General features: G+C 43.2%; 1 protein-coding gene across 1 annotated transcript; it reads right to left on the bottom strand.

Annotated features, from left to right (window-relative positions):
• Window positions 1-12,427: 12,427 nt before the first annotated feature.
• Window positions 12,428-14,662, bottom strand: LOC115461722 (oocyte zinc finger protein XlCOF6-like). The gene has a single exon (XM_030191764.1). It carries the CDS (start codon window positions 14,598-14,600, stop codon window positions 12,612-12,614), a length of 1,989 nt encoding a protein of 662 aa, XP_030047624.1. The 5' UTR covers window positions 14,601-14,662; the 3' UTR covers window positions 12,428-12,611.
• Window positions 14,663-14,910: the final 248 nt, after the last annotated feature.

The following is a 14,910-nucleotide window of genomic DNA, read 5'->3' as shown; positions in this document are numbered from 1 at the left end:
GAGTTGTAGGAAGGTGGTGCGGGGCCTAAACACTCGGGGCCGTGAATACCTCCTGCGGTGGGTGGCCTCTTCGTGTAGCATGAATGCCACAAGTGCATTAAGTGCATCCATATCCCCACCACCAGTGCAAGTATTAGGACTAGTAGTCAAACAGCAACACACACAGATCTGTCACTTCCAGCCACTACGCCCCTCTGGCCACTCACTCGCCAAACAGTACAGGCACACAGAGACAAACGGAGGTCAGGGAATACAGTATACACGTGGGAAGAGTGAATGGAGAGGGATAGGGGGAGGGGGAGGGGAAGGGGCGATAGAGCAAAGGAGTAGGAGTAAGGAACGGTGAAAGGGTAAGACACAAAAAGAGGCAGGGCACACAGACGACCGTCACAGGTACTCAACACGCTCGGCTTTCTCTCTGCAACCACCACTTCAGCTCTTCCACCAACAATATCGCCACTCTCCAACTACACACAATCGCTAATGAGTCTAAAGACGCTTTCCCCCTTGCTCTGGTCGCTTTTATTTCGGGTCCATCATATTACGCCCATCTTCCCGCTCAACCAGAGCCCTTTCGCTATTCGTTATACGTTGTACCCGTCCACGTCGTATCACCGCCCCTAACATGCCCCCGACACGCCTCTTATTTGGGCGTTTTTACGTCCACGTACGAGCGACACGGACGCACTGAAACATTGCTTTCGATTATATGGATTTACTCGTTTTTGTGAGATTAACGTCCATCTCCCGATTTAGGTCGGCTCTTGGGCGTTTTTCTCGTTCGATTATAAGCAGGATGGTGGTGAGACCACAGAAAAGTAAAAGGAAAACAAGGCTTACCAACAGAACAGCAGAAATAACATGAGCGGATACTCAAAATGAATTAGTGTATTGTCAGTCCACTCTATTAAAAAAATAAATAAAACTGTAACAATCCAGGATTCTTATCAAAATAAAAGAACCTGAAATGATATAAACACCAAGCATGATAAATATAAAGATACTACTATTCATACTATATCATGGTCTGGTGTCTAAAATGTGGGGAGAGAGCTGTCTTAACAATCACCGTGGTTTGCGATAAAGAAGTGGCACATTGCGTGGGACACGGTGCAAACATCATGACCTCTGGCTGCAAAATTCTTGTCTGAAAACATCACCCTGACAAAACCATGTCCCTCAACCGGGTTCGATCAATCACGGTATTAAATGGACTGACGGCATTGCGCAAAAGCAAGGAAGAAATCCCATAAAGGAGCTATAAATCATATAATATTGAAAAAGAGCTAGTTGCCTCACCTGGGAACAGAGAAACACCGACTTGATGCAGTACATACCGCCATGGATACTGTGAAGAAGGGGATAAGGGAACAGAGAGGGGGGGAGGGGTACAGGCGGAGAAGATAAGGTCCAAAGGAGGGGACAACCCAGATTCTTAGCTGAGGGAGTCCCACATGTCAGGAGAAAGCATAGATCATTTTCCCTAGTTGCCTCACCTGGGAACAGAGAAACACCGACTTGATGCAGTACATACCGCCATGGATATTGTGAAGAAGGGGATAAGGGAACAGAGAGGGGGAGGGGGGCGGGTACCGGCGGAGAAGATAAGGTCCAAAGGAGGGGACAACCCAGATTCTTAGCTGAGGGAGCCCCACATGTCAGGAGAAGGCATAGATCATTTTCCCTAGTTGCCTCACCTGGGAACAGAGAAACACCGACTTACGCCAATCCATTTTTCAGCACACCTGTAAAAAAGGCCTTTTTAAACATTTTTGCCAAAACAGATGTGCGGCAAAATCAAAATTGCCGCGCATCCATTTTGGGTCTGCGACCTTACCGCCAGCCATTGACCCTATGCCTGAGGATGTAGCACAGCTCCTGCTTCCAGTCCTGGTTCCAGCTCCAGCATAGGTTCTGCTTCAAACACACTGTCAGTTTCCAGTTCTGGGTACACTTTCCTGCTTTCCTTGATGCCTCTACTGGAGCAATTCCTTCTGTAGGGACTCGCCCACCATTTGCTACAGTCTTTCTGCCCCTTGGGCAGACAGTCAGTGCTGTTCCAACGAGGTCCAAGGGCTCACTCATCCTGAAACGTGTCATATATATATCAAGAATTTTGTATCCATTGACCAAAGCAGCTCAGCCAGAGGCTTGACAAGATATTAAATAAAATTGAAGGCAATATGGCTCCCTGTGGCACCCCACAGTTCATTGCTGAAGAGAACTGATTGTCGTCTGTCTGACAAATAGGATTTGAACCAAGTAAACACTGTGCTACTGATACAGTGGTGTGCTGGTAAATTTTTAACAGGCTCTCTCCCCGGGATAGCCAGCCCTCCAATTTTTTTTTTTTTGGGGGGGAGGGGTGCAGAGGCCCCAGTCCACCTCTGTGCCCCCTCCCAAATTGCAACGCTGGCTATACCCAGGGAGAGAGCCTGGGAGGGGGCAATGCATTAATCTCTCCAGAAAAAAAGAAAGATTTTAAATGCTCCCAGGTTCCAATCTAATTCATGTTTAATGTAGGATAAAATGCCAAAAATTAAGTAAATGAATAGATAGAACCTCTGAATGTTGAGCATCTGATTCTCATACTGTGATGTCTGTTTTAGTGGACCTTTTACTAGGAGAAAAAAAAATCTCTGCACACATGCTAGGGTGTCCCTGTAACCAGCCCCTCCTCCAAATGACACACTAATTACGATTTATAACAAATTACTATTCTACCTATAAAAAGTTATATTTTCTCTAGTACATCCATATGCTGCAGAAGCTGGCTAGTATGTCTGAAAATATAAATAAGATTAAATCAAAATGCTACCAACAATTAAGCACAACAACGTGGTTGCAGCAGCTCTTATCCAATCCGATCTGCTCCGGCTCCCTCCACCCTCCATCCCCCATCCCAGACTCACACTTTCTGTGGCTCCTCCGGCTCCGTCCTCTGTGGTGGCGCTACAGGTCCCTCTCTCCTAATGATCTGCTCTCTCGCTTCTCTAACCCATGTTCTGATGTATGGTGGTATTGCGGGACCAAAATTCTATATCCCCTCTTGCCATTACAATGGCCTGGTATATGTGCTCTCATACAGTTAGTTATACCCATTGTAATTGGCAATCCTCACCAGGTATCTCATGTCAAAAGACACGTTCCTAACTCTCTTGATGACACTGTCAATCTAGGTGCTATAGGCGTTCCAAGAGGGATACCTGATCAATTTAAGGCCAGAAATCAGGTATAGGCAGGTCTAGAATCTACTTTCCTTTGGTGGGTCACTATTAATAAAAATGTTGATTGGATTAATTACATTTATTATAATCAGCAAAGATTCATAAATTTTACTAGAAATGCCATTCACGGCTTAGCGGATCAACTTGGTGCCACTAGTCGAGTAGCCTGGGAAAATAGATTTGTTCTTGATCAAATTCTTTCCAAAGATGGTGATGTTTGTATTGTACTTCATGCTCATTGTTGTACTTTTATTCCCAATAATACTGACCCTGATGGTTCTGTTATGAAGGCATTACAATGCCTTTCTGCTTTAGCCAACGAATTAGCTACCAATTCAGGTATTGATACTAGCTGGACATCCTGGTGGGATACAATCTTTGGTAACTAGAAAATCTTTCTTATGTCTATTTTTACCTCCATTTTGGTTGTCATTTTAGTTTTTGCTTTAATTGTCTGTTGCTTTATTCCCTGTGCTCGTGGGCTTGTCTTCAAACTTCTTTCTAATAGTACAAGACAAAATATATCTCAATCATGAAGGTTGTGGGGGCCAGCTGCTGTTGACCTTATTCAGTTTATTGTTAGAACATTTACTGCCTGTAACGCAAGTACACCTCCTTTTTCAAGGAAGACATTTATTCTGCTCATACTGCTTTAGTTGAAATATTATATATATTCTTCTTTTATACATATATTTTTTAATTGAAATGACTTCTTCAATAAGATTCCCTGATGTTATTTTGCTGTTTCTTTCCTGTACTCTCCCATGTCATCCATGGTACAACTTTCACACTTAATTCCGAATTGATTTTTTGTACCTGTTTCACCCATTTTACTTTATGAAATTAAATGTAATGTTTAATTTTATCTTTAACATTTTTCTGGTTAAGCCGCTTATTGGTTACATGAGTTTCTCCTTCTAGAGCTTATTTCAGCTCCCCAGGCATGGAAAGGTTTAGTTTGGGTTCCTTCCTTTTCCAACTGTTGTACCCTTCATCAATGGACATCGAATGGGCACTCTGCGGAATCACAATTATTATCTGTACAGGTGATGATTTCTCAATCATCAAGAGGGGAATGAATTGATTTGCACTTTTCTGTGCACTGACAGGTCAGTTATGACCCATGAAATGCATAGCTAAAAGCTCAAACTTAAAAATGCCTGAGAACTGCATTTTCTGTACTTTTTGCTGAAAGCTGTGAATTTGAGGTCATGATGATCCAGCAAGGAGCACTTTTACCCCTCCCTGACAGAGTGGTGCCACTAACTCTACATCACAAGGACACAAAAATGAATACACAGTTTGAAAGCGAAGATGTGTTGAGGTTACCAGACAAAACAATGATAAGACCTGGGTCCTGGAGAGATTCCTGTAGCAAAGTGACGACTACAAGAAACCTTGGACTTGCTGTGTTCCACAAACATTTAAATATCATGTTCTGTGTTCTATAACATTCAGATACTGTGTTTTATTATATGTAAACAATGAAGTAAGACAGAAATTAGCTGAAATTGCAAACTGTATGATTTGGGAGGGAATTTCCATTGTACAGAAAGTATATAAGCCACGGTTGCATTATATTTAGTCAGAGGCTGGGATGACCGACAGTGAGTAAATCTTTACAGCAGTGGCTTTTCTCTCCCTCTCATAACAAATTGCTATTTGTTAGTGCCTGATTGCTTTGCTATTTGTTATTGCATAATTGCTTTGTTATTGGTAAGAAATAAAGACTTTCTTCTTGGAAAGAACATAGCCTCTGTCTATTCTGCCACCCCATGTCCCCTGTGGAATTGGAGAAGAACAGCTGTGAGCCCTCTTCACGAAAGTGGCGACAGAGAAGATGCTGGAAACTACAGGCCAGTAAACCTCACAGAGAAGGGGCAAAGATGGGGACAGAGCCCCTGGGGTCAGGGACAAACTTTGCCCCTGTGTCATTTTCTACTTTGAAGCCTCTTAATGACCTGGAATGTTATTCATATTTGAGTGATGCAGACAACAATATTTTGATTTTTTGGAAAAATAAGCAAACATGCTGGCCACAACTAGCAAAATTTGCATGGGGGATCCTGTACATCCTGCTACCAGCACATCTTCTGAGAAGACAAGTTGCTTGTTTTTCTTATTGTTTTCTATTGGTGATTTATAAACAACAGTTGCACAGCATCTTGTTCCTTTTTATACTTTAATAAAAAGATTTAAATATAAAATCAAATGTGTTCGAGGCTTCTACAGATGAGAACAGAGCCCTTGGGGACAGGACGGGGACAGAGACAGAATCTGTGGGGACGGGAGAAACTTTGTCTCCGTGTCATTCTCTACTAAGAAAGGAGTGGTTTAGCTTCAAGATAGTTGACAAGTTGTAAAGAGGATTGAACAAGCGATACAAGGAACTACTCCTTCATTGTGTAAATTCTCTCAAGAACATTTGGTTAAAAAGAAAGAGATGGATCAGAGACTTATAAAAGTTGAAACAGCATTTCGAAAGACTGAACAAACTGTTGTTACCTTGCAATCCACTGCAGTTTCTGCTGTTAAGGACCCTTGGCCGATTCATTCACACCTGGAAGCTCTGGAAAATAAAATCTCAGGGGTCCTGTTAACTAAAGGGTTGCCATGCAGCAATCTGGAATTATCACCGGTGGCAGTTCCACCGTGAACGCGCAGCATTTCCAGCGCTAGCGGAAATATTGGAAAAATATTTCCGCAGGGGGTTACCGCTGACTTAGTGACGGAACCCTTACTGCCACCTAAATCCTTATTGCACGGCCATTTCGTTTTGGGGGTACGGTAAAATGAGGGACTCTGCAAGCATCAAAAATACGCGCTGAAGCTAGCACAGGCCCCCTTTTACTGCAGCTTAGTAAAAGGGCCCCTTAAGACCCTTAAATTTTCTAGCGACATTATCTGGCTCCTTTACAGCTTCTGAAAATGTACTACTACTACTACTTAACATTTCTAGAGCGCTACTAGGGTTACGCAGCGCTGTACAAAATAAACAAAGAAGGACGGTCCCTGCTCAAAGGAGCTTACAATCTAAAGAACGAAATGTCAAGTTGGGGCAGTCTAGCTTTCCTGGGTAGAGGTGTAGAGGTTAGGGTTAGGGTTTTGTTGGGTATCCTCATGCAGCTGTTCTAACTGTCGAGGGTATATTTTATGTTCAAAGAAGCTCAATCCAGATAAGAGGGTGAAATGGCCCAAGCACTGAACCTGCTATCGAGCGGGAAAGAGCGGGGTATAAATGCCACAAATAAATAAATAAATAAATAATAGTCCTGATTTATCTTAATTTTTGGAGTCCTCACAGGATTTGATAGCAAAAAAGAGTTACTCTTCTGGTTAAATTTTCCTCTAAAATTGAACCCCCCCCCCCCCCCCCCCCCCCCAATATTCTTAAATTATATTTCTCAAAAAAAAATGTACCTTTATGTGGTCACCAAAATTTATTTGTTTCCTGATGTCTCCAGGCAGAAGCAATTATGTAGAAAGCAGTTCCCACAAAGTAAAGTTTTGGCTGTGGGAGCAACCTTTTTCCTTAAATTTCCCCGTAAATGCCTTTTGGGGAATTGTTTCTTTCTGATAAACCGGTACTTACATAGTAACATAGTAGATGACGGCAGAAAAAAGACCTGCACGGTCCATCCAGTCTGCCCAAGAAAATAAATTCATATGTGCTACTTTTTTTATTTGTACTGTCCTCTTCAGTGCACAGACCGTATAAGTCTGCCCACACTAGTCCCGCCTCCCAACCACCAGCTATGCCACCCATTCTAGGCTAAGCTCCTGAGGATCCATTCCTTCTGCACAGGATTCCTTTATGTTTATCCCACGCATGTTTGAATTCCGTTACCGTTTTCATCTCCACCACCTCCCGCGGGAGGGCATTCCAAGCATCCACCACCCTCTCCGTGAAAAAATACTTCCTGACATTCTTCTTGAGTCTGCCCCCCTTCAATCTCATTTCATGCCCTCTCGTTCTACTGCCTTCCCATCTCCGGAAAAGGTTTGTTTGCGGATTAATACCTTTCAAATATTTGAACGTCTGTATGATATCACCCCTGTTCCTTCTTTCCTCCAGGGTATACATGTTCAGGTCCGCAAGTCTCTCATACGTCTTGTAACGCAAATCCCATACCATCCTCGTAGCTTTTCTTTGCACCGCTTCAATTCTTTTTACATCCTTAGCAAGATACGGCCTCCAAAACTGAACATAATACTCCAGGTGGGGCCTCACCAATGACTTGTACAGGGGCATCAACACCTCTTTTCTTCTGCTGGTCACACCTCTCTCTATACAGCCTAGTAACCTTCTAGCTACGGCCACTGCCTTGTCACACTGTTTCATCGCCTTCAGATCCTCAGATACTATCACCCCAAGATCCCTCTCCCCATCCGTACCTAGCAGACTCTCACCGCCTAACACATACGCCTCTCTTGGATTTCTACTCCCTAAGTGCATCACTTTGCATTTCTTCGCATTGAATTTTAATTGCCAAACCTTAGACTATTCTTCTAGCTTTATCAGATCCTTTTTCATGTTTTCCACTCCCTCCGGGGTGTCCACTGTGTTACAAATCTTAGTATCATCCGCAAATAGGCAAACTTTACCTTCTAACCCTTCGGCAATGTCACTCACAAATATATTGAACAGAATCGGCCCCAGCACCGATCCCTGAGGCACTCCACTACTCACCTTTCCCTCCTCCGAGCGAACTCCATTCACCACCACCCTCTAGCGCCTGTCCGTCAACCAGTTCCTAATCCAGTTCACCACTTTGGGTCCTATCTTCAGCCCATCCAGTTTATTTAAGAGCCTCCTGTGGGGAACCGTGTCAAAAGCCTTGCTGAAATCTAAGTAGATTACGTCTATAGCACGTCCACGGTTCAATTCTCCAGTCACCCAATCAAAGAATTCAATGAGATTCGTTTGGCACGATTTCCCTTTGGTAAAACCATGTTGTCTCGGATCTTGCAACTCATTTTCTTCCAGGAAATTCACTATCCTTTCCTTCAGCATCGCTTCCATTACTTTTCCAATAATCGAAGTGAGCCTTACCGGCCTGTAGTTTCCAGCTTCTTCCCTATCACCACTTTTGTGAAGAGGGACCATATCCGCTGTTCTCCACTCCTACGGAACCTCTCCCGTCTCCAAGGATTTATTAAACAAATCTTTAAGAGGACCCGCCAGAACCTCTCTGAGCTCCCTCAATATCCTGGGGTGGATCCCATCCGGTCCCATGGCTTTGTCCACCTTTAGTTTCTCTAGTTGTTGATACACACTCTCTTCCGTGAACGGTGCTATATCCACTCCATTCTCAAATGAACTTTTACCAGTCCATCGCGGTCCTTCTCCCGGATTTTCTTCAGTAAAAACAGAACAAAAGTATCTATTTAGCAAATTTGCCTTTTCTTCATCATTATCTACATAGCGGTTTGCAGTATCTTTTAGTCTCACAATTCCCTTTTTAGTCATTCTCCTTTCACTAATATACCTGAAGAAATTTTTGTCACCCCTCCTTACCTTTCTAGCCATTTGTTGCTAATCAGTTCCTGAAATGTAATGGTTTTTGAGGTTTCGGAGTGATAGATGAATATATTTGCATCACCTGCTCTGCTTTCCAGTGTTTCCATTTCCCTCTTGAGTCTCCAGCTTCCTCGTTAGCCTACTGCACTTTCCTAGATGTGGACTAAGCCTATGTATCTTTTCCTTTATTATTATTTTTCTAATTTTTGAATTATTCTTGGATATTTCTCTACTTTGTATGGTAAAATTACAAATAAGAAAAAAAACCTTCCCTGTGGCTGCCTCCAAATGCTGTGTGAGTAAGATCATGTCATTTCCGTTCAGCTTTTCTTTTGAAAGAGTTTTCATATTTAGAACATTTCAATGGTTTATGTCACATGTGACAATTACACAACAAGATGATGAAAAGTCCCCACAAAAAAAAAAACTAGGAATTACCAAACACAAACCGGAGTGAGAAACACCTTAATTATTACCCTACTTTGAACATTACAAATCAAAATACATATGCACCCGAATCAACACACTTTATCTGTGGTAATGGAGGAAAAAGACCTCAGGAGCGGTAGAAGCTCTGCAGATCAGTGGCTTAACACACCTTACAGACCAGCGGTACTTCCGAATTGCCACGCAGCGAGCCTGCAATAGGCTTTCTGCACTTCAGTAAAATGGTCCCTTTATACATTTCTTTTAAACCATTTTTCTCTCCAGTGAGACCCTATAGGCCAGTGATGGCGAACCCATTGCACGAGTGCCAGAGAGGGCACGCAGAGCCCTCTCCCTTGGCATGCGTGCAGTCGCTGGTCTACCCACTCTCCCTCCGAGCACCAGGCCGGCCTCCCTTCCTCCCACCAAGCACCAGGCCGCCTGCCTGCCCTCCCTCCCTCCCAGGCGTACCTCGGGGTTAAGGTGGCGTTGGCAGCGGCAGCGAAAAGCGTGTTCTTTGCTCGGCGTGCCTTCGGCCTTCCCTTCTGTCTCTCAAGCTCTGGTCCCGCCTATGACCAGAGCTTGAGAGACAGAAGGGAAGGCCGAAGGTGCGCCGAGCGAAGAACATGCTTTTCGCTGCTGGCGCCGCCTTAACCCCAAGGTATGCCTTTTAAATTTCGGAGGAGGAGGGGAGCCCTGGTGCTGGGTGGGAGGGAAGATGGGCGGGCGGCCTGATGCTTGTTTTGTTGGAGGGAGGGCAGGAGGCAGGCCTGGTGCTGGGAGGGACGGAGGGACGGAGGCCTGGTGCTGGGTGGGAGGGAGGCCTGATGGTGGGTGCTGCTGGGTACTGGGTGGGAGGGAGGCCTGATGCTTGGTGCTGGGTGGGAGGGAGGCCTGGTGCTGGGTGGGAGGGAGGCCTGCCTGGTGCTGGGAGGGAGGGCAGGTGGGAGGGCAGGGGGGGAGGAGGGTGGCTGGATGGGAGGGCAGGGGGGAGAGGAGTGTGGCTGGACATTTGTGGCTGGAGGGGAGAGGAGGGTTGCTGGACATGGATGGAGGGCAAGAAATGAAGAAGAAAGTAAAGAAATAAATGGAAAGGAAGCCCTGGAAACAGAGTTAAGAGAACAGATAGAGAGCAGCAGAATCAGTGACTAGGACCAATATGGATAGTAAAACAAAATCACCAGACAACAAAGATAGAAAAAATCATTTTATTTTCATTTTAGTGTTTGGAATATGTCCAATTTGAGAATTTACATCTGCTGTCTTATTTTGCACTGGGTATACTGGAGCTGTAACAAATTGATTAATAAGGAAAGAAAATCATGTTATTTTTCTCCTATACTAGTATAATATTTCAATGATGTCTGTTTATATGCGCCATGGCTGGTGTAAGGGGTGTGGCTATCATAGGGGTGGAGTCATATGTGGTGACCCCACCCATAATGAGTACCGGCACTTTGCGATAAATAATTAGATTTTGGGTTGCTGTTTGGGCACTCGGTCTCTGAAAGGTTCGCCATCACTGCTATAGGCCATTGCAGCTTGTAAAACGCCATAAGATCATCTTGCAAATTTCTCAATCTGCGCTTCCCCAGCTGTAAAGGACTAAAATACAAGCTGATACACGCCACTACCTTTTCCTACATGAGTACACAGTTGTGGAATGCATTACCCACAGCCCTGAAAGCTACTGAAGAAATAACCAACTTCCGCAAATCTTTGAAGACATACCTCTTCAACAGGGCCTACAAAGAGAACCCATAGCCTTACAAAATACCTCACCAACCCACCCAGTTACTAAAGTCCACCTTCGGTACTATCCTGCCTAACACCTTCCTTCCCTCTTCTCTCTGACCTCACTTAATCTACAAACTACCAACTGTATCTATTATCATGTAATGACTGTGTCATAACAAATCTCTGTAAGCCACATTGAGCATGCAAATAGGTAGGAAAATGTGGGATACAAATGCAACAAATAATAAATAATAATAAAACATTTAGAATATTGAACTGGTTTATTGTATAAGTCATTTCATGTCGTTGCAGCTCAATATGACATTCAGGAACATTTAAATGGTTTCTCTTTTGTATGATTCACTATATGCCATTTGCATATCGGCCTCCCTTACCAGCCCACCATACACTCACTGTGAGGTTTAACCCCTTCACACCACCTCTGCGATGGGGACGTCTTACCCAAAAAATTCTCACACAACCAGCTGTCAAATTCAGCAAGATTCTTTATTTTTCTTACTTCAACCAGCAGACAAAAATCAAGGGCAGAGTGCAAGCGGCTACTGAAAGATGAAAGAGAAAGATCAGGAGGGGGGCTATGCGGGAAGTTGTACAGAGGGTGCTTCCGGGGCAGGCAGAAGGTAGCACTTACATTGGTGATGCTGCTGCCAGAAGCCTCGAAGTTGAAAGATGTGCAGGAGCGGAGGGGGAGAGCGATACCGCACTAGTTGGGGGATGGGGGTGGGGGAAGGACACCCATACAGCACCGCACCAGGGGGGGAGGGGTAAAGACGGCAGCACTGCACCAGTCGGGGGGGAGAGGAAGACATCCAAGGCAGCACCCCCTCACGAGCTGCACCCGGGGCCGTCCGCTCCCACCGCCCCGCCCTCGGTACGCCACTGTCTATCTGTCCTCTTCTTCTCATTTGCTTATCTGTCTTTTCCACTTAGTTTCCACCCCTCCCATATTCCATAACCATCTTTCCCATCTTCTAACTTGTTTCTATGTCATGTCCAGCTACAGTTCTTTCTCTAAATTCTTAACAATGCAGAGACAGTTTGCTCCTGGTACTTTCCTTATCTGCTTAGAATACAAGCTTAGACGCAGTGGTAATAATGAACAGAATAAATGTTAAAGTACATATCTCCATACAGGCTTACCTTAATGTAATTTATATAAGTAAAGCTAATATAATTCATATATGTAACTCCCTGTCCAGAAGAGCTTATAATGTTACCATTTTTACAATACTTAAAGTGCAATGAACTCCTGTACACTCTCTACTGAACTGCCACACAGTTCATACATACTGGTCCACGTCCTTGTTCTTAGGCATGTCTTAATGCCTTAAACTATGTGACAGGCCTACGCAATCCCTCTTTTCAGATATTCCTAGTTGTTTGTCCAGGCCATTGGCCTGCTCTGACCTTCCTATCTGACAGTAACCCCTTGCTTTTGAAACATCTATAACATCTTGAATATTGATTTATTGCAAGCCCAGTCAGAAAGTTCTTCCCTCTGAAACATTTATCACCTTCTAAACATTTAAATGGTTTCCCTCCCATTTGAGTCCTTTTGTGCTATTTCAATTGGACCTTCTTATTAAAACACTTATCACATACTTAATATTTAAATGTTTTTTTTTCTTCCGTATGAGTTTTCGTGAACTTTCTTCTTGGCCTTCCTTCTGAAACATTTATCACATTAGGAACACGTATGGTTTCTCTCCTGTATGAATCGTTTTGTGGCATTCCAGGTTTACCTTGGTTCCGAACCATTTATCACATTCTGAACATTGAAATGGTTTCTCTCCTGTATGAGTTCTTCCATGCTGTTTCAGATTACTTGTACAGGTAAAGGATTTATCACATTCTGAACATTGAAATGGTTTCTCTCTTGTATGAGTTCTTTGATGAAGTTTGACCTCACCCTTGGTTCTGAACCACTTCTCACATTCTGAACATTGAAATGGTTTTTCTCCTGTATGAGTTCTTTCATGAAGTTTTAGCTCAGCCTTGGTTGAGAACCATTTCTCACAATCTGAACATTGAAATGGTTTCTCTCCTGTATGAGTTCTTTCATGACGTTTTACCTTACCCTTGGTTGAGAACCATTTCTCACAATCTGAACACTGAAATGGTTTCTCTCCTGTATGAATCATTTTGTGATTGTTCAGCCCAGACCTGGTTGAGAACCATTTCTCACATTCTGAACATTGAAATGGTTTCTCTCCTGTATGAGTTCTTCCATGCTGTTTCAGATGACTTTTACAGATAAAGGATTTATCACATTCTGAACACTGAAACAGTTTCTCTCCTGTATGAGTTCTTTCATGAAGTTTTAGCTCAGTCTTGGTTGAGAACCATTTCTCACATTCTGAACATTGAAATGGTTTCTCTCTTGTATGAGTTCTTCCATGCTGTTTCAGGTTACCTTTACGGGAAAAGGATTTATCACATTCTGAACATTGAAACAGTTTCTCCCCTGTATGAATTCTTTCATGAAGTTTTAGCTCAGCCTTGGTTGAGAACCATTTCTCACAATCTGAACATTGAAATGGTTTCTCTCCTGTATGAGTTCTTTCATGACGTTTTACCTTACCCTTGGTTGAGAACCATTTCTCACAATCTAAACACTGAAATGGTTTTTCTCCTGTATGAGTTATTTCATGAAGTTTTAGCTCAGCCTTGGTTGAGAACCGTTTCTCACATTCTGAACATTGAAATGGTTTCTCTCCTGTATGAGTTCTTCCATGCCGTTTCAGATTACTTGTACAGGTAAAGGATTTATCACATTCTGAACATTGAAACGGTTTCTCTCCTGTATGAGTTCTTTCATGAAGTTTTAGCTCAGCCTTGGTTGAGAACCATTTCTCACATTCTGAACATTGAAATGGTTTCTCTCCTGTATGAGTTGTTCCATGCTGTTTCAGATGACTTTTAAAGGTAAAGGATTTATCACATTCTGAACATTGAAACAGTTTCTCTCCTGTATGAATCCTTATGTGGTTTTTCAGCCCAGTCCTGGTTGAGAACCATTTCTCACATTCTGAGCATTGAAATGGGTTCTCTCTTGTATGAGTTCTTCCATGCTGTTTCAGACTACTTTTACTGGTAAAGGATTTATCACATTCTGAACATTGAAACGGTTTCTCTCCTGTATGAGTTCTTTCATGGTGTTTCAGATGACTTTTACAGGTAAAGGATTTATCACATTCTGAACATTGAAACGGTTTCTCTCCTGTATGAGTTCTTTCATGGTGTTTCAGATGACTTTTACAGGTAAAGGATTTATCACATTCTGAACATTGAAACGGTTTCTCTCCTGTATGAATCCTTATGTGGTTTTTCAGCCAAGTCCTGGTTGAGAACCATTTCTCACATTCTGAACATTGAAACGGTTTCTCTCCTGTATGAGTTGTTCCATGCCGTTTCAGATGACTTTTACAGGTAAAGGATTTATCACATTCTGAACATTGAAACGGTTTCTCTCCTGTATGAATCCTTATGTGGTTTTTCAGCCAAGTCCTGGTTGAGAACCATTTCTCACATTCTGAACATTGAAATGGGTTCTCTCCTGTATGAGTCATATGGTGGGTTTCCAAGTTCGCCTTGCTTGCGTAACATTTATCACATTCAGAACATTGAAATGGTTTTTCACAGTATCCAGATGGGTTAGTTTTATGCATACCTTGACAGTCATGAACTTCAGTCCTAAGCCCACTTATGTGGTGCTCAATAAAATTGGAGTCGGTAGTAAGGGTTTCCCAAACATCAGCCCTTTTAAAATCTCTCTCACCGTTGAGTCTTCCAGGTTGTTCAAGTGTTGGGAAAAAGCTACAGTTTCTCTTTTGTCTTTCAAATCTTTCTCCTTTCTGAACTGCTGCTTTCTCACCAGTTGGTATTATGCTACCGATACCTCCTTCACAGTCTGCTGAAGGATCTGTGCTGTCTCTGGAGGAGTCTTTGTGTTTCCATTCCTCTTTCTGCTGCTCATCA

Source organism: Microcaecilia unicolor, chromosome 2 (assembly GCF_901765095.1).
Source record: "Microcaecilia unicolor chromosome 2, aMicUni1.1, whole genome shotgun sequence".
Taxonomy (NCBI): domain Eukaryota; kingdom Metazoa; phylum Chordata; class Amphibia; order Gymnophiona; family Siphonopidae; genus Microcaecilia; species Microcaecilia unicolor.
This window is presented reverse-complemented; position numbering and strand designations above follow the sequence as displayed.

Coding starts and splice junctions, on each gene's coding strand:
- LOC115461722 (XM_030191764.1), bottom strand. CDS start 14,600: ATGCATAAAACTAACCCATCTGGATACTGTGAAAAACCATTTCAATGT.